We start from the raw sequence: 19,300 nt of genomic DNA, 5'->3' as shown, positions 1-19,300 counted from the left end.
CACAGAACTTAATGCATGTAAAATTTGATTTATTATTGCTAGTTACTGTCTAAAAGTGTTACCAAGGTAAAAAGAACCACAAACATGCTTTCTAAGTTGATTTTAAAAAAAATAATGCGTACTGGTGATAATTCAACAAAATTGCTGAAATTTCAACAATTCAGCAATTCAACAGTTTAGGGAATCCCCCTGGTATTTTATCATTTCAATGAGGGGGGAAACGCCGATAGTCGCCACCACATCGATGACTCCCAGAGCTCCAAAAACATCGATATATGTTGTGATAACTTTTCCCATCCCTGCTCCGCAGAACGCGACTGAAGAACAGAAATACCGAAATAAAACCAGTATCCAAAGCGGCAGTTGTCGCGACCAAGAGGAAATCATCGGATGATAAAACACAAAAAAGAACAGAAACTCGCAGCGCTGCCAAATATACACACGACTGTTCCTTGTTCCGATTGTATCGCTCCGAGAGCCGACATCCGAGATCCGATTCGCCAAAGCCAAAAAGGAGCAACAGAGCGCGCGCCATCGGATTTATTAAATGCACTTGCGTATTTATTTATAAACGCGAGTTTTCGGCCCGGAAGAAGAAGCAGAGGTGGTAGAAGAGCGGGGGTGCGGGGATATAAAGTGCAGGTCACCGACGCGTCGTCGCCGCCTCTGCCGCTGCCGCAGTCGACGTCGCTGCTCGCTATTACCGTTTTGCGGTGCTGCGTTAATGTGTTAAAAAAAATAGATATATAAATTTGTGTGTTTGTGTTACTTTTTTGTTTTGTTTTTTTTTTTCGCACACACAAATTCCGATTTAATTAAGTGCGATTGTTTGTGTGTGCGCGTGTGGGTGCACCCATACACTTACCTATGCTGGCCCTGGCCCCGCCCACCACGCCGCCGCCGCCCCCTCGAAATGCCCCGTTAGCCGCGAAATCGAAATCGAATCGTTTTTCTGCAACCGCAATGCTGTCAAATGGCTCTGCCGGCGTCGCTGCCGCTGCCGACGTCGCTGCCGCCGCTGGCGACTGCGATGAGCGAACGCTCTTGCTAAGCGAAGAGATTGTTGTTGTTGCGCCGCAGTCGCCGCCTCTGCCGCTGTCGCTGCCGCCGCCGACGTCGCTGCCACTGGTGCACACAACAACAACATCGGCGACGACGCAACAAAACAACAACATTGCGAACAACAACAATAACGCCTTGCTTGTGGTCAGTGCTAAAAACATGGCTAATAATAAGAATAATAAAAATAACAGCAAATGCAAAAACAACGAGGCCAGCAGCAGCAGTAGCAACAACAACAATGCGGCGGAAGCAACAGCAGCGGCAGAAACAACAACAGCAACAGCTGGGGATATCGAACCAGCAACAACAACAACAACAACAGCTGATGAAGAGGATTTGTCCAGCGATCTGAGCGATAAATTCCCACGCCCCCAAAAGAAACCCGGCAAACTGAGCAAACTGGGCACCAAAAGCGTCGGCCTCAAACGGTAAAAACCTAAATATTCATTGAAAATATAATAAATTACTATATAATATATTAATTGTTATATTTATAAAGCTAATATTATATTTATAAATCTATTAGTATATTATAATATAATATATATGCAGATCCATTCGATTTTGCATATAGTAATTCAAAAACGGAAGCCTATAAGTTTTAATTGTTACAGATAATATTGCATCTAAAATATTTAAAGTATGCGAATTTATGCTGTAAAATGCATCTTTTTATAACGTTGATATTTTTTAGTCCGGAAGCCTTTTACAAATGCCTAAAATTCCTGTTATTCTTAAATAATCTCAATATGATTAATTGACAACTTTAATAGAGTTCGCATTTTTAACACGACTTTAGGTTTGACAATTATGCTGTAAAATAATTTGCAGATTCTTCAATATCTTAACTTCCATAATATCTCTTCATAGCAAAACACGTTAGGTATAAAAAAACGTGGCAAACTCATATTTCAAAAAAATAATACCTTTAGCAAGGTATCTTGATTATCACTTTAACGCAAGTTGATTGAACGGTTTAAACTTGGGCTAAATTTCTTGAAGGGTATTAAAAAGGATTACTTTTCGATTATTTATCCAAGGGGAAACAGAATTAGTTTAGAATTTTGGTTTATTGTAGAGTTCCCCTTTTGAAAATCAGTGTTTTGACTAATTTTTGCATTTAAATTTTTTGCATTTAAATCTTAAATACTCAGACACATAAATTATATTATTTATTCAGTTCAAAGAAAATGATATAAGGCTAACCAATTTAAAAAACCTACAAAATTCAAAAATATCTTGAGTTAGGGAATCGAACCTTTAAGCGCAACCATTTGACCTTAGATCTTCTCATTTCCGCAGCGTCTCTTTTGGGTCCTCGAAGGGTTCGATGGTGGAGACGCTCGTCTTCGAGACGCCGACGCCGCTGTCGGAGCACATGGAGTCCACGTTTGGGTTCGATGCCGCAGCAGATTCGGCCGCCGAATCCGCCGCTGCCGCCGCTGGTCAGCCGCAGCTGGCGTCGACGCTGCCGTCGAATCTGCCGCTACCCGGCGGCTACAGTGGAGACTATGCCAAGGGGAACATGGATGACAGCGGCATTGAGGTGCAGGAGGAGTAAGTAGATCGCTTTTCGTAATATAACTAGCCAAAATAGAGGTAGTTTATACCGAGAAAATTGTGAAATTTATGTTAGAACTATTATACGCTATAATATATTGGGAACTAGTTTTACTAAAATTGGCATTATAGAAAATATAAATACCTATAAAGTATAAACCATATAGGGATCTCTTTCTCTAGAATCTAACAAAGACCTGCTTTCATAAAGCCAAATCTTTTAACAAATGACCAACTAATTTACTCTGACCAATTAGATACACAATAGCATAACCAAATACAGATGTGGTTCTCTAAATACAAAATAGGGTTTCATGCTTAAAAATGTGACAAATGACGAATTTTTCAACATATTAGGAAGTATATTCTTAAGAGATAAATTATACAGGTATTCAAATAAAGGCTTTAAAAATAATTTAATCCTCTTTATCTTACTTCAAAATTTATATAAATAAATTCGTGGAAAGCACTTATCAGTTATCTTTAAAAAGCTAATCATACGAGTATGTACATAGAAATCCCTAAAGTGCACTTGTAAAATATTTTTCAAGCGAACAAGAAATAAGAATTTAAGGTCTTAATTTTTTTTAGAAAAGTTATTGGAATTTATGGCTAAATCCCTAATTAATAATACATGTTCTCCAAAGGTTCCTGGCTAAATGTTGTAATCATGTGTAACAATTTGTTGAAGGGCTTTTGTGATTGTGCGATTGTGTGTGCCCCGAATTGGGCCTACTTTTACCTCATTAAAACATCCGTCTAATGACTTTTTGGCAGCTTTCACTTTTGTTTCGCTCTTCTGATTCGTAGTTAGTTGGCCCGACTTTTTGGGCCAATCCATAACTGATCTCTTTTCCCAAGCCCAAGCCTAAGCCAAAGCCTTTGAGCAAAAATGCAGCTGTGTTTTCCCCCATTTTCCATCAACCCAAATAGCAAGCGATGAACTCTGTGGTGCTCATCACCCAACCCTAAAACCCGTAAGCCCCGTAAACCCCGCGCTTTTTTGTAACCCACAACCTCCCCCAAAGGCAGGAAGCTTGAGACACACAAATTTTTGAATCGATAATTACCGCTCACCGTCAGCAGTTTGGTTTACAAACTTTGCTTGCTTTAACCCCAAGTACAGTGGTCATTCAGCTGATGGACATCAGGGTTTTTATTGCCAATCGGAGAAGGGTATACATATGTACATATATACCTTGAATTAAATCGTAAAGCCAAATAATAGCGGAAACAATTAAAAAGACATTGCAACTTTGTTTCTTGTTGCGTGAGAAGCGGCTCATTAAATGTTTCTTGGTTCTTTTCGCGCATTAAAAATTGTTAACGATATCTTCGTTCAAATAATTGAAAACAATTACGAGAAGGGGATAAGCTCAGTTGGGTTAACAAGTGAATGATATAGGGGTTTAATACATAAGCACATACATTTTATTTAGATTTAGATAATCTTAATATCCATAAAATATTTTTTGGTTTTTTTAAACATATTTTGATTTTAAATAAGTTTAAAATATTTTTCAATTGAAAAAATAAAATAATTACTTTGATTCACATGTAGTGAAATGAATCCCTTAAAAAACCGCCAAAAAGGATTCCAATTGGCGAGCTGCCACTGTATTTTTGTTTGTCCTCTCTCTTCCTTTTGTTTCCTCTGCCTTCTGAGCCCTGTTATCAGTCCAATTGGAGGATGGGCTTGTTTGTTTGGGTTTTTCCTCCTCTCTTCACTGCTTCTGCTTCTTTTCGCATTTCCCACCACCGAAGAGGGAACTCCAATTGGAGTTTTTAATGCGCCGGCGCTGCAGTCGTTCTAACTGGAATACCGTTAAACATCGTCATCGTTTTTATTACATAATGACCATGTGCGCGCCAGTGTGCGTGTGTGTGTATGTGCATTTTAAAGCAATATATATAAGTGGGTCAACTTCATTCGGTGGTTGTTGACCCACATCTTTTTCGGCTGCATTTTGTGTATCTGTATCTGAACACGCGTATCTAATGGATGTGCCGCACCCACGAAATTCGAATCGAGCGCTTTAAATTTGTTCTAGTTGGAAGTCTAGTCGACGATAACACACAGAGCTTGACAATCGATTACTGTGATAGAGCTGCAACGAACGCGATAGCCTACGCCCAAATTAATCGAATTCATCATTACCGGGTGCAATTCGATCATTTGTTCTTATTAATATTATTTTAGTTACATTTTAAATATAATAGGTTACTTTAAAAATTGTAAAAAATTTCCAAAAGTCAATTAGACAACAGGCCTTTGGACCTACTTTAGTTTAATGCTTAAAAAGAAAGAAACTATTTTCCAGAACTAGTCTTTGAAGTGTAATTGTTATTTGGTATTATTATTTTTTAGCATTTGAAATATAGCACCAGCTGACTAGTCATTTTTGGAAGGTTTCTTTTCTTTTTTTTGTGACTGCTGTCAAACGGGCATCAAATCAAATTTGCTGACAATTTGTTTTACTCTGTCTTCTTGTCTTTCGTCTAGGTGGCATATTCCATTTTCGGAGAGATTAGACTTAACACATGTTGTGACCTTTTTGTTCGCCATCGCCAGTCTCTCCACATGCGTGTTTCTTTTTTTTTATTGTACAATATGTGGGGAGCATTAATTTGCCGGTGGAGCGTGATGTCATCAGCTTTGAGCTCGCCACTTGCTGTAGAACTTTCTTTCTTTACAGTTAGTCAGAGTCGCAAAGAAAAGAAAGACAGAACAAGGGAAGAGAACTCAGAGTGAAGAATGGAAAAACCGGCAATCTTGGGGCTGTTCATTCTTCTAATCGATTATCCAGTTACACGGGAAAAATACAATACTGTTCCATATAAATGATCAGAAGTTTGAATGCAGTGTGACCGTTCAACAAAAAAACAATCATTTAAAAAATGGTTCATTTGTTGGCTGTTTTGAAAATTAATATGAAAATTGTAGGCGGAACATTTATGACTGTATAAGCATGTTCTTGCTACTTTTTTAAATTAGGGTCGGTGTGACCGTTTCATGTGCAGAAATTTAAATATCTTAGTTGAACACGAATGTCAAATGAATCTTGTCTCACCTTTTTCTCTCTGTAGAACCAACGAAAGGAGGCTGATTGAACAGCTGACCTCGACATGATTCCGTTTTTTTTCTCTTATATATTTTTTTTTAGTAATTCGATCGGCCGGTGGGCCTTGCTTATATCTATAGCCATTGTGAAAGTACATCCCGAACTGTCCGCCTGTCACTCAGTCAATTGATTTTCCGGTACCCACGGCACACTTGACATGCATACAGCGTGCTGCTCATCATCATCATCATCATCGTCATCGTCTCAGCCGCAGTCCCAGTCATAATCATAATCACATTCATAGTCATAATTATTACCATAGGCAGACGGGACAGGCCCATTGTCACATTGTTGTAATGCCAGCAACGGTAATTGTGCCGCTGGCCAGCAGTGCGTGTGTAATTGTTGTTGCCGCTTCTGTGCAGCGGAACAGTGGAAATTATTATTAACTTTTAGGCTAAACAAAAAATGAGCTAGAACAATAGATATTCCGATTATGAGGCCACAAGGTATGCAGTGAATACATATGCCCAGACAAAGATTAATGAACAATCTGGTTTCGTTTCGTTTTGTTCGATTTATTGAATAAAAAATGTCGGCATTTGTCATTTGCATTCCGTCGATTGCACAAAAGAAATTGTGTTAGCCTAGGAAAAAATAATAACTAACTAATAACTTTTCAAATAATTTTCATCTAACCCAAAAATTTCAAGAATGTTTTAAAAAAAGTATCTAAATTCCAAATATTTTGTTTTTAAACTTGAAAGTATTTGTGATGTTTACTTTTAATTTCATTTTTGTACACGAAAGCATTATACATATATTTGTCGGAAAAATTTCTCTATTTATTTTAGTATGTCAATTTGAATACTGTCAATTTCATTGGGAACTATGCCAATTGTGTATTAGTTTTGTTTGAAATTGTAACGGAAATGGGGAAAGGGCAAAGATTTGTGTTCCCAAGCTCGAACATTCTACGGGATCTTTAAATGTTCATGTATACTAGATTTATAATAACCCGTAAAAACTATAATGCTCTCAACAAATTCCCATGGGCAAATGGGCAAGAAATTGCCGCAATTTCTATATTTTTCGCTATGAACGTCATCATCCATCTTCGCGGCGAATCGTTATCAATTATTGGTGGACTTATCACTGCCCGGCAATACCAAATAATTTCGAATCACTTAATGCCCAAAAATATTGTGTGGCAAAGCGGAGCGTAAATCAGGAGGCGAATTAATCGGGAGTAGTAAATTCTATATTTAGCCCCAGTAATGCTGTCATATTCAAATTGGATCGCATTTGTATTTCCCACTGTGCATTAGCCCTATTACCTATTTACGTGTGGCCGCACGGTGGTGGTCAAAAATATATTGCCAAGGGGAAAATGGATATTATTGTAGGTATAAATAAAAAACTTTGTTTTTGATTTGTCTAAAATACTCCAAATTATTTTACAATATAGGCTGTTAAAACAGATTGTTAAATGCTTATAAATTAGTTCATGATTTTTCGTAGTTAATTGCAGTGCAAATTAACTTCGCTAACCCAAAGTATCTTGGTGCTAAATAGTAAACCGTGAGATATTTCTGCGGTACAATATACAGACAGAAAAATGTGATAATCGAATATAGATTTGAATTTGACATGGAAAATACTGACGCTCTATCACTTCATCAACATTTTTTTCTTTGTGTACACAAATGTTTAAAATTATTTAGAAAATGTGAAGTATTTCATTTTATTTTGAATTTCGCACAATAACTGTTGAATGTGCGGATATATATTTTTCATAGTGTGCTATTCGGCTGACCACAGGTGTGAATGTGTTTGTGGTTTGTGTGCCGTGGTTTTTCTTGATTTTTGTTCTGTCCCTATTTTTTCGTTGTTATATTTCTTCTTTTTTTGACAACAATAGTTGGGGACCCCGATTTTGAGCATCTCTGTGTGGCTGTGGCAACCCTGTTTTAATCAGCCCCCCACCTTTTGTGCCGTTCTTTAGCCCCCCTCCCCTTCCACCGCTATTTCCATTTCCAGCAGCTTCCCCGTTTTCACCTTTATGTGTGTGTGGTTACGTGTTTATGTTTTTCCGTGTTTCCCTCGTGCTCTCTCATTGCTTTTTTTGTTATTATTTTATTTTCGGTCCGTTGCTTGTGTATAACAAGTGAGAGAGAGCGGGAGCAGCAGCAGGAGAGCGAGCTTACGCTTACGCTCTCTTGTTACTTTGGTGAGTGCGCAAAAAAGTGATGTCATGTTTGTTGGCTTTGGCAACGTTGCCAGATGTGGCGCATTTGGGTTTACGTTTTGTTTGTTTTCCCGTTTTTGCCATTACAAATGCGCGGCGTTCTCGCATTCTGCTTATTGCGCATTTTATCTGCGCCGTTACAACAAAAGATGCCAGCAAATACGTAAATCACAAAATCACACTCGCCAACAAGGACGCTTTTCAAAACATAAAGTTATTCCGTTTTTCTAGATCAAATAAAAACACCTCTTAACGAGGTAAAAAACTAGTGACGATCGCACCTTCAACATACAAAAGTTCTGATATCAACATTTGTGACGAAAAATTATTACACTCGTCATTAAATAGACTTTCTAATATTTTCTCATTCGGCCCGCCCTAGCAAACTATTCCAGCCTTTTTCCCTTTACAGGCATTTTCTATTGCAGCGTGCAGCGTTTTTGAGAAAAATAAAAAAAAGCTAAAAAAAAAGTTGTAAAAAATTGTCTTTTGTTCATATTTTTTTAACTATTACATTTACACAAATTGCATATAGAAGGCGTTTATAGCATTTAAAAATACCTTTCAAACGAGATGCAGCACAAGTCTGTAGCTTTAGTAGTATAGAAGTTATGGCTTTCCGAATTTTAGCTATTTATAGCTGTTTTCCCGCTAAACTAGCGAGTTTTTCCAAAAGTGGTAGAAGAAAAGTTTTTTATATCGATGTGATGAACGTCATATCAAATTTTCAAAACATAAAAAACATGTTTTGGACAAACTGACAAACTGACAAACTGACAAACTGACAAACAGAATTAAATTTTCATTTTGGGAAGACGAAGAAAATCTTATTTTTGCTATAACTTTTGAACGGAGCGTCGGATTTCGACAAATGACCCCTCATTCGACGGGTATTTTCAAAAGGAATACAACTAAAACATTGCGAGGGGGCATTTATCGCCACCGGCCCCAACAGCTCCAAATTTTGAAATTTTCACTTTTTCACTTTCACCGCTCTCTCTCCCAAGCCAATTGATTTTCTTAGAGTCTTGGTATGCAATCCTGTTAGTTTTCGTAATACCTTTCGAAAGGTGTATCATTCATTATGATCGGACCATCACAGTAGATTTTCATTTCTTCGTGTATATATAGTAGTCGCCTTCGCACACTCTCCTGGTGCGCTTCGTCACTACATGGACTGCCGTCCATAGTGATGCATCTAGGAAAGATATGGGCACTTCCATATTGTCGCTCGGGACATTTGCACACCATTAAAGTAAAAAAATGGGAAAAAACGATTTTTTTTTCTATTTTGTGCATGATGATTTTCAATATTGAACTTCCATATCTCTTAAATTATTGAAAGATTCAAATAATATAGTAATGGAATTATCTCTGCAATATTGAACATTTATTTTAAAATATTTATAAAATTCCAAATCTTAAGTTCCCTTTTTTCTTTTATTTATTTTAAAAAGTCCAAGAACCGCAAGTAACAAAATAATAATTGAATCCACTTATTTATATTATTCTATATGTATATCGTCTTATAGTTAAAAGAACTATTAAACTAACGGAATAATTTTTTTCCTATACAAAAAATAACGAGCGAAAAAATACTTTCGCCATGTGGGCCAGTGTTATTTCAGGTTTGTCTGCAGCAGCTGCCAAAAATCGCCATAGAAAAGCACAAATTGCCGGCTGCTCTGTTTGTTTTCATTTGTTTGTCCGAAATGTGAAAATATTCTAGCCAGGAAATGCGCGAAATGAAAAATTTGGAAATGTTTTTCTTTCGCTGAAAATAGATCGCAATAAAACCATGACAAAAGATAGACGTGTGTATCTGGAGGCCATTAAAGAGCTCATTAAAGAGAATGTTAATTGTTCTTTGTGTCTTCTGTTGTAAAGTTAAACACTTGCGACGTATTTCAGATATCTCAAGAGATTTATTTCGAGTACATTCAAATAGAATCGCTTATATTATAGTTTTCCTTCTGGTGACCACAAAATGTTGTCTACTTTTTGGCAATAGAAACTGATAAGTTTTGCTGTGACTTTTAAATATAAATTCAACTATATGAAGAGCTGCGAATCTTTCTGATTGTTTATTACTATTCTTGTAACTTTGATCATTTAAAGTTCGATTGTAAATGATATATTGACCCTAACGACGAAGTTATCAATAAATTGGTGAAACCAAAATAAAACACGGGTTAATGACTTAGCATTCAAAAAGCGCGCCACCGGCTCGCTCAGCTAGGTGGCAGCACTGGCAAAAGTTTGCGAGAGAGTTAGCGCTCTCGCTCTCTCTCTTTCTCGCTCCTGCAAACATTCGTGCGTGTGAACGCCTGCGTGTCTGTGTGTGTGTTTTGTATCTTTTACTTTTCAGCAGCGTGAAACTCAAACAGTCAGTTTCAGTTCAGTTTTTCAGTTTAGGCAGCAACAACGCAAAAGTCCGAAGAGCCTCCAAACAAAAAAAGAGCGCTCATCTCACACAAAAAAAGCACAAAACCGAAACGAAAGAAAATTACGCGCTCATCAATATCAATCGTTGCTGCTGCTACTTCCTTCCCGCTCTTCGTGTGTTTTTTTTATTCGCAACAAGGATCCAAAGAGAGCAAGTGCAAAAAAGCGCGTAGAATTTTTAAAAGTGCGTTTGAAACACACAAATTAAAGAAAAGTATTAAGTTTTAAAACCAAGAAAAGTGCAAAAAGGCCTATTGAAAGAGAGGGAAAAAATACGGTTAACTGCGTGAGCGAAAGAGAGAGAGGGCGGGCAAAGAGAGTCAAAAAAGCAAGTGCAAGTGGTTGAAAAACAAAAAAAAGCACTTGAATTAAATAGCAAAATGGCAAAAACAATGTGAAAGTAATTCCTGCTATTTGGTTCACACACACTTAAGTAGTTAAACATTAGTAGTACACTTGTAATTGTTGTTGTTGCTGCTCGCAGTGAGTTCATCGCAAAAAATAATACATACGGATGGAGAGTGAGAGAGAGGGCGAGATGGCGAGAGAGGGGGCGTGAGAGAACGACAACGCCTCCTCTCCCTCACACTTTTACACTGAAGAAAAAAAAACATATTAGATCTACTAGAATTTTAAAATCAAATTTTAAATAATTTAAACATTATTAATTTTATCATGGACGATCAGAATTCAGCAAGTAATATTTAGTTGAATATTTTAAATTGTATGTATGAATTCGTACTAGGTCAGTATTTGAAATAGTTTCTTTCTGTGTAGACCGCTAAACGCAATTAAAATAAATGTGCACCAGTGTGTGTGCGTGTTAAAATAGCACCTTGTTTGTACATAAATTAGCCTTAGTCGCTGTTATTTATACTATATATGTATAAACCGTTTGCATTATACAATATATGCACACATCGGTTGCGCCAGTGTATATATTTTGAAATTATAATAAAAACAAATCAAACTCAACGCCGCACTGCAGTTGCCCTCTCTTCCGCATCTTCCGCCCTCCTCTCTCTCTCTATCTTTCTCTCTGTTTTCGCTTTTCAAGTGCAAAAATGAATTTTCCGCTATTTTGTTTCTCATGTGTGTGTTAGTGTGTTTTATTTTTTGTGTTTTTCTTGAGTTTGCGGGTGGGGTCGCATAATTTGTTAAATTAATTTTCACTCTCCCTCTCGCACTTTATACCCCCTCCCCCACTTCTGGGATTTCTTCTTCTTCGACCGTGACGTAGTCCCTCGCGTGTGTGCCCCAAAATACAAAAGCAAAAAACCAAAACTAATTGAAAAGCTGCTGCGCTGCCGGCGTCGCAGTCGCCAAACAGTGTTGCCATCCATACGTTGCAAAAACAAAATAACCAAAAACAAGCCAAAATTAGCTTTTAAATATGGTAAAACGTGGCCAAAACTCTGGACAAAATAAACATATGTTTCAAGTGTTTTTTTTTTTCAATGTGCTAACCTTCGTTTTGAAAAGTTCCAGATGTCAAAAAACGCCAAAAACTGATAAGGAATTCCTTTAACTTTAATTGTTACACAGAAAGAAAATTTACCATAAAAAATAATCATCAATCGTTAGTTTATTTTTAGTTTCAAAGCATTTTTTCCGGGACAGACTTATCAATCACAAAATAATACAATCATATAGACTTCAAAATTTTATTAATAACAACTTAAACAATGATTTGACACATTTTCTTAGCAAAATAAAATTCTTTAGGCGAAGTTCAAGATACCGGAAACAAATTTATAATTATTATCAAACATTTCAAAAAGTAAATGAAAATTTCGCATTATTTCCAACACAAACAAAGGGACATTTTTGTTTCGTAGTGGTAGGTTAAATGTCATATCACACGGAAAGTCTTAAAGATTAGGCTAAGGAAGATAAATTTGCAGAATGCATTATATCGTCAGCATAGCAGGGGCAACTGATCAAAATCACCTGCCGAATGAATGCTTTTAGGTAGCCAAGAAAAAAAGCTAAAGCCACAGCACCATTTAGATCGTTGGTGGCAAGCATAATTAATGCGATCATCTTCGAGTTCGCTTTTCCCCCAGCTGATGCTGCCTCTTCTGCTTCTGTTTCCCATTTACAGTTCATGTGTTCCTCCTCCTCTTTGCCTCTTCTCTTCTCCGCCCCTCCTTTATCCATTATCCATCATCCACTCCACCTCCTACTTCATAGTAATGGCAACAAGTTTTTTGTTCCCATATTTTTCAGTTCTTTAATTTACTTGGGCACTTGAAGTCGCGTTTATGAGTTAGTGGTAAATCTTTAAACTTTTTCTACTTCTACTTAACAACCTTTTTGTCCCGGGGAAAAAACGTTTAATAATGTTCCTCTGAGCCAAAACAAGCTGGAATCGTTTTTTTTTTTCGTATTTGCCTAAAACTTGTTTTTTCGAGCTTGTAACACTCGTGTTTTGTTGATAGTATTGTTCTGGTTCCAGTTGCTACAGGCCACGCTCGATATGGAGTACTCTTGAAGTCAAGGGCGTTCACTATACAGATTTTATAGAATTAAAATATAAATATTAAGCCTGTTTTTAATTTTTAAATGTATCTTATTGTTTAATCTTTCACCCTACAACCAATTTTTTTTAACCATATTTCTTGAGTAATGATAATAAATTCTTTTATAAACAATAATAATTGAATATTTTTGTATATAATATAAAAATATTTCTAACGTTGTTCATACTTCAGAGGGTGTACTGTATCATTTTTTCCATATCAATTTCGGCACATGACGTAATCTTCACATGTTCAACACCAACAACTACAAAAAAAAAGAAGGAAAAAAAACAAATAATAACAACAACAAGCACATTGAGTTATGAAGTGTATTTGAAATGTAAACAGATAAAAAGTTGTTGGAGGAGGGGGTCTTTATATAGTGAGCGGGTTGTCTGATTCGATTGTAGGCTGTTTATTTTTTGCTACTTCTTCTGGTTCTCATTTTTTTTCGACAGGTTTCTTTAATGGCTTTTCCACTGGGGTTCAAAGTTCTGGGACAATAAAAAAAAAACCTGGAAAGATGTAGGAAGTGAATGTCCCATGGGCCATTGGATGGTGGAGATTGAGATCTTACAAGTTAAATCTCCCATTCCAAAGCGCCAGTTCGCATTCTTTGATAATACAGTGCGTTTCGGCTCAGTAAATCTCAGGCTTTTCGCACAACACCAACCAGCCAATAAATGAAGTCATCGACATAAACCAGTTATAAAGATAAAAAAGGAACCCATCTAGCAAACTGCTCTATAAAACTTAATTTATTTCTAAGCTGATTTATCAAGCTGTAGATTATCTATTTTTTATTTATAGTTTTTCTATTTTATCTCTTAAAATCCAAAGATTCCCTAAGATTTGGAACGCCTAAGGTTTTGAAAGGCTGTCAACAAGTGGATGAAATATGGATTTTCCGAATAAAATAAGTTTCCAAAATGTTTTTATAACTGGAAGATGGTCTTTAAATAGCGCATTGTATTTTCGGAACACCAAAAATGTTTCAAATAAGTTTCAAGATTTTCTCCCGAAAGGGAAACTAATCCCCAAGTAACGCCAAAGATCCCCCAATGCCCCAATGCACCAGAAACGGGAGCAGCACTTCCCCCTATCGATTTAATTCGTTTGATCCAGTGACCTGTGATGCTTGTGTAAGTGTCAGAAGTCAGAATTCGTTTTCGTTGCTAACAATATTAACCATTATAATATGGAAAACTACAACACATCTATGGATTATTTGGCGGAACAGGGCGATGAAATACCAGAGGACTCGTGGATGAGGGGCACATATACGAGTGCCATTTCGGATGCCGATAAGCGCAGGATAGTGGCGTAAAGTAGTGGTTTACATATCGAATTTCGATTTAAGCTGAACTTGGTCTTTCCAAAATCAAGAAAATTGTATTAGGCGGTTCGGTCCGCACAACATTCAATCAATTGAATCAGATATTTAGCTGAAAGCCAATTGGCAAATGACTTAATTTAATTGACATTGAGGTGGCTCCTCTGTAGATGACGCACTTGCTCAGCTATTTTAAGGTCACATGCGCCGATGCGTGATTTTAGTGCTCGTGCTCTCTCCCCACCCACCACCCACCCCCTCGATAAAACACACAGACTGCACACACTGCATATATAGATATTTGTATAACATATATATATATATATAGCAATTCTCTAATTCGATTTGTGTGCCTGCTCTGCTCACTTCCAGATCGGAACGCTCGATAGTGCGCGTTTCCATTTACCAAAGCAGCCAGCCGCAGCAGATCTGTCCACCGGCGGATTACCTGCTGGACGCCCTAGACGGAGGCTACAACTACAACAGCAACCTCCTCGACTACACGACGATGGCCACGACGGCGGCGGGGATCCAGCAGCAGCAGGTGATCGGCCTGGGAGCGGCCTACGATCGACAGCAGAGGTGTGTAAATATATCTATGTCATATATATTTAGCAATAATCCAATGACCGACTAATTGCAGCACTGATTCGGGCTGGGACAATCCCTTTCGTCCAGGCGGCGATCTGTCCAGGGAGGCTGATGAAATTGTCAACATGATCAGAGGTAAGTTCGATGTATAGTTGCTAGGGTTGCCCTTTTTTAAGGGCTCGATAGGAAGAAAGGAGTACAATTGGAATTGTGTACCTATGGTCATAATAATTTAATTTTCATATTATTAAGAGGGATCACTTAAATATTTTTATACCCGTTACTCGTAGAGAAAAAAAAGTATATGATTACCTTTAGAATTTTTCATAGTTCATATTTGCCATCGTATATGAATGATAATTTAAATTAATACAATTGGTATTTTTAACCATTGGAATAGGGTTTTCATAATAATTTAATTTTCATATTATTTAAAGGGATCACTGAAATATTGGAATAAAATAATTATATTTCTATTTTTATTTTTTTTTGTATATATAAACATATGTTATCCGAATTATTTCATTCATATATTTATATATATAATTATTCATAGTTATAATCGCCAATATATGTGATAATTAAATGAAGAGCTTTTAATCTCCATAAAATCCAATTAATATTCTCAAGATCAAGATATATATTGTCAGTTTCATACAGTATATGAGAACTTTCAGCATTGGAACTACCATAAGTCACTAAAAATTAGGAACTTCAAGATATAGAACAAATTACCGGGTGCCCTAATACATTTTATAGGATCTGCAATAAAAACAGTGTAGTTTGACCTATAAAAACTTCAACTGCTTTACTGTAATATTCAATGGAAAGTTAAAAATAATATCTTACCTTTTTCTAGGGATATAATTAGTTAGAAATTAGATATAGCTATACCAACTGGCACTTACTTTACAACTTTACAACTTACTTTTATAAAAATATTATTAATATGATTAAATGATTTTATAATAATGATATATGTATATATGATTATGATATAACATATGATATATTTATGGTAAACATACCTATTTTAAGGCAGGGCCTCTAAAGGGATAATATCTACCAAAAGGCCATTCGAACCCAAGTTGCTTGAATCCCATTCTAACCTAGTAACCTATCTTTCAGGCGGCAAGCCCATCACACCCACAGAAGAGCGTACAATTGGCAACGGGAGCGCCCAGCATGCGGAAGACAATTGCAACGGCGGAGCGGCGATTGGCGAGAGCGTAACCAAATCGAACGTAAGTTTATTGGATCACAAAGTAAAAGTGCCATGTGTATTTATAGCAATATCCCCCTAAATGTCTTTTTCGCAGCTCTCGCAGAATCTAGCAACAGCACAAAATGGTACAAATTCCCATGCCTCTGCCTCTGCCGACGCTGGCGCCGGAAAAGCAGCAGCGACGGCGACCGAGCTGAGCGGCGGTGGCGGCGGAAACGGAAATAACGGGGTCACCTCGCTGGGACAGGTGTCCAAACAGGTGGTTCCGGGACCGACGTCCGCTAGTCATGTGGTCATCGACGAGAAGAAGAACAAGAAGAAGGGCTGCTGCGTCCTGCAATAATCGGGGAAAAGCACGATGACGACGGGGGACGAACAAACAAAACAAAACAAGAGAAACAAACAAACAAACAAAGCAAAAAGGGGGCGGGCATTTTCCGGCTAGCCGTGTTTTTTGATGTTAATGTTTTTTGGGGTATAAACGATGGAGCCGAGCTGTTGATATTTTTCATGCCGCATAAATCGCTTTGCTTAGCTTAGCAAACGGAGGCCGAGACGAGACAACAACAAACCGGATAAAAACACACACACAACAAGGATATAAACTAGGAGAACATATAGAAGAAAACCAAGCTCTCTGACCAACAGCAGCAAGATTATCAAGGAAAATAGTAGCAGTAGCAGCAGCAGCCACAGTGAGAGCCAAAATTGAAGCAACACCCAGCAGCTGTTGCTCCTCCAGCCTCACACAGCAAACAATAGTCGAGAAAATCCAATCCAAAATTTGAATTGTAAATCTAAAGTACACACTTATATATATTTATACATATATATATATTTGTTAGTCTGACGACCACGATGATGATGATGATGCTAACCTGCAATTCACCCCTATTATATACATAAATACTGTTTTTTTTTTCCTTTTTCTGTAATGTGGACTCGACGACCTGCATATGTGTATTATAAAACCTATATGCATATATGTGAATTTAATTTTTTTTGTAATTGTAAAATTTAGTGCGGCTTTTTTAATGAAATGAAAAGGATGTAGGGACGTTTAAGGAGTAAAATAACAAAAAGAGAAAAAAAATAAAAACGAAAAAACGTTTTGCTTGCATGCATAATGGATACAAAATCGAAAAAAAGAATGCAAAAAAACAAAAAAATTTAACATAAAGAATAATGTATTTATTTTTATTTATATGATGACGATGACGACGAAGAAGCAGATGAAAGTAAATTAAATGTTAAACCTTAAAACAAATATACACATACACATATACAAACACACACACACACATACGCATATATACTATACGATATATGGAGATGAAATGTATGACGCAATAAAGCAAAAAACGAGATCAGAACCGAAACCGGAAACAGTAGAGAAAACTAATTAAAGAAATCCCAATTTTCTAAGGCTAAATAATAAATAATTATTTTTTATCATTATATACATGAGATCAGAACCGAGATGATTGAGAACCGGGTGCGCTGACTTTTGGGGCCCAATGTAGCGGCTGATCAAAGACAAGCAGCGGTGCTGAAAACGAAGAAGAAAAGGGGTGAAAATGGTAGAACGAGGGCTTAGTTCTTTGAGGAGGAGAATCTAGAATCTAGAAAGAAGAAGGGCTTTGAAGAAACCGAAATCCCAAGACAAAAGCTTAGAAATGAGGCCAGCGAAAGAACATAGACAAAAACAGAAAAAATAAGGAAGAACCACCGTTTTTCAGCTTAGTTAAGCACAATACAACCCTCCACACAACCCAAAACCAACCCCACTTTCTCCCAACCCTTTCACTCAGTATTTTTCTCAGTTGAACACAAATCAAAAGCAGAGAAATTAAAGCAAAAACAATTATGCAAAAATAATAAGCAGGTAAATCGAGCAAAGCGAGGTACAAGAAAGTTTACACGGAGAGAAAAGCAGCAACCAAATAGCAAAAGAAAGTAATGAGAACACCGAAATGGACCGCCACACCCACTCACACACACTAACACACACTCTCAAACACAAACACACACACCTACAGCCTAAGCATCAATGTGCTGCATTTGATAAACGTAATGAAAAAATAAAATATATATATATATATACACACAGATATATGAAATAGCAATATTGTTTCAACTGAAAATAAGCAAATCAACAAGAGGGAAATTCCAAAATCCGCTAAAAACATAAAAATGATAAACAAATCCGTAAACTAAATCAATGAGAAAGGGAGAAACAGCAGCCAGTACAGCAATAAAATCAATATTTAATATTGTAAATTTCCGATTCCAAAAAGAAAGCAAAACCTATAAAAAAAACCAACAAAATGTTAAGTTATTGTATAAAAAAATCCTAAATAAAAAACGAAAGCAAAAATGAAGCAAGATGTATTTCAATTCCTATGTAGCATATAGCATAATATTCAGGGCCGCCAAAAAGTATAGTCCACTTTTAGGCTTAAAAAGAATTACAATATTTGTATATTATGCGTGGGATCCGCATAACGAAAGAGATGGCTATACTTATTGATTGATGAATGCTTTTAGTTCATTCGATCGACGTATAATTGATTGCAATTGTTTAAGGCAAACAAATCGCTTAATGCTTCCGCATCGTCCAAATTTAGTATTCCAAACGAGGAACAACTAAACGAGGAACCTTTCACCTCATCGCCTCCAATCGATTCAATTAGGCAAAACAAATCTGTATAAATCGAATTCGTGGCTAGTTAATTATTCCCATGACGCAACTGCATAATAAAATTACCAAATGTGCGATTCAAGCTTTTCGAAATTTGGAATACTCTTCTCTTGTTCGTAATCAGGATATTTTTCAGGGGATTTGTAAGTGTATTATCATTTTATTATTTTTATTATACACAGAAAAGGTATGGGGATAAATCGCGACCCCCCACTCCCACTACGATGAAAACTGAAAGGAAATTGGTATTCAAAAAGTATGCAACAAACAAATTTTTGAAATCCCCCCACAACCAAATCCTGGATCCTGATTATAGTCAAGATTTTAATATAATTTTAAAAACTGTGGAATTAATGTAAAGCAAATGGTGATAATAATATCAACTGTAAAGCAAGTAGGAAATATCACTTTTTTTTTGCTCTAAGCATTTTTAAATATTCCGGGTAGGGTCAACGATTTCCCAAGCCAACTAGCAAGTTTTGAGTTCACCCACGTCACGCAGTTTTTTGAAGATGAAAAACCAGAATTGGGTTTGTTCTTTTTTTCAGTTT

At 36.7% G+C, this 19,300-nt stretch overlaps 1 protein-coding gene across 4 annotated transcripts; it reads left to right on the top strand.

Annotated features, from left to right (window-relative positions):
* Positions 1-770: 770 nt before the first annotated feature.
* On the top strand, positions 771-18,429 carry LOC108062966 (probable serine/threonine-protein kinase nek3). 4 transcript variants are annotated; one of them, XM_017149861.3, is made up of 6 exons: positions 771-1,490; positions 2,365-2,619; positions 14,605-14,814; positions 14,876-14,958; positions 15,952-16,067; positions 16,143-18,429. In XM_017149861.3, exons 1-6 carry the CDS (start codon positions 868-870, stop codon positions 16,389-16,391), a joined length of 1,536 nt encoding a protein of 511 aa, XP_017005350.2. In that variant the 5' UTR covers positions 771-867; the 3' UTR covers positions 16,392-18,429. The 4 variants fall into 4 exon arrangements, with proteins under 4 accessions (XP_017005350.2, XP_017005351.1, XP_070074478.1 ...); XM_017149862.3 differs by lacking the exons at positions 771-1,490; positions 2,365-2,619 and adding an exon at positions 10,326-10,561; XM_070218377.1 differs by lacking the exons at positions 771-1,490; positions 2,365-2,619 and adding an exon at positions 14,059-14,222.
* The last annotated feature ends 871 nt before the right edge of the window (positions 18,430-19,300 follow it).

Source organism: Drosophila takahashii, chromosome X, assembly GCF_030179915.1.
Source record: "Drosophila takahashii strain IR98-3 E-12201 chromosome X, DtakHiC1v2, whole genome shotgun sequence".
Lineage (NCBI taxonomy): Eukaryota > Metazoa > Arthropoda > Insecta > Diptera > Drosophilidae > Drosophila > Drosophila takahashii.
Note: the sequence above shows the minus strand (reverse complement) of the source record. Positions and strands in the feature narration are given on the sequence as shown.

What these genes read in the sequence shown, in the direction of transcription:
- LOC108062966 (XM_017149861.3), top strand. Translation starts at nt 868, where the DNA reads ATGCTGGCCCTGGCCCCGCCCACCACGCCGCCGCCGCCCCCTCGAAAT. An exon ending in AATTGTCAACATGATCAGAG is followed by an intron (nt 14,959 to 15,951) that starts GTAAGTTCGATG and finishes CCTATCTTTCAG; the next exon opens with GCGGCAAGCCCATCACACCC. An exon ending in AGAGCGTAACCAAATCGAAC is followed by an intron (nt 16,068 to 16,142) that starts GTAAGTTTATTG and finishes TCTTTTTCGCAG; the next exon opens with CTCTCGCAGAATCTAGCAAC.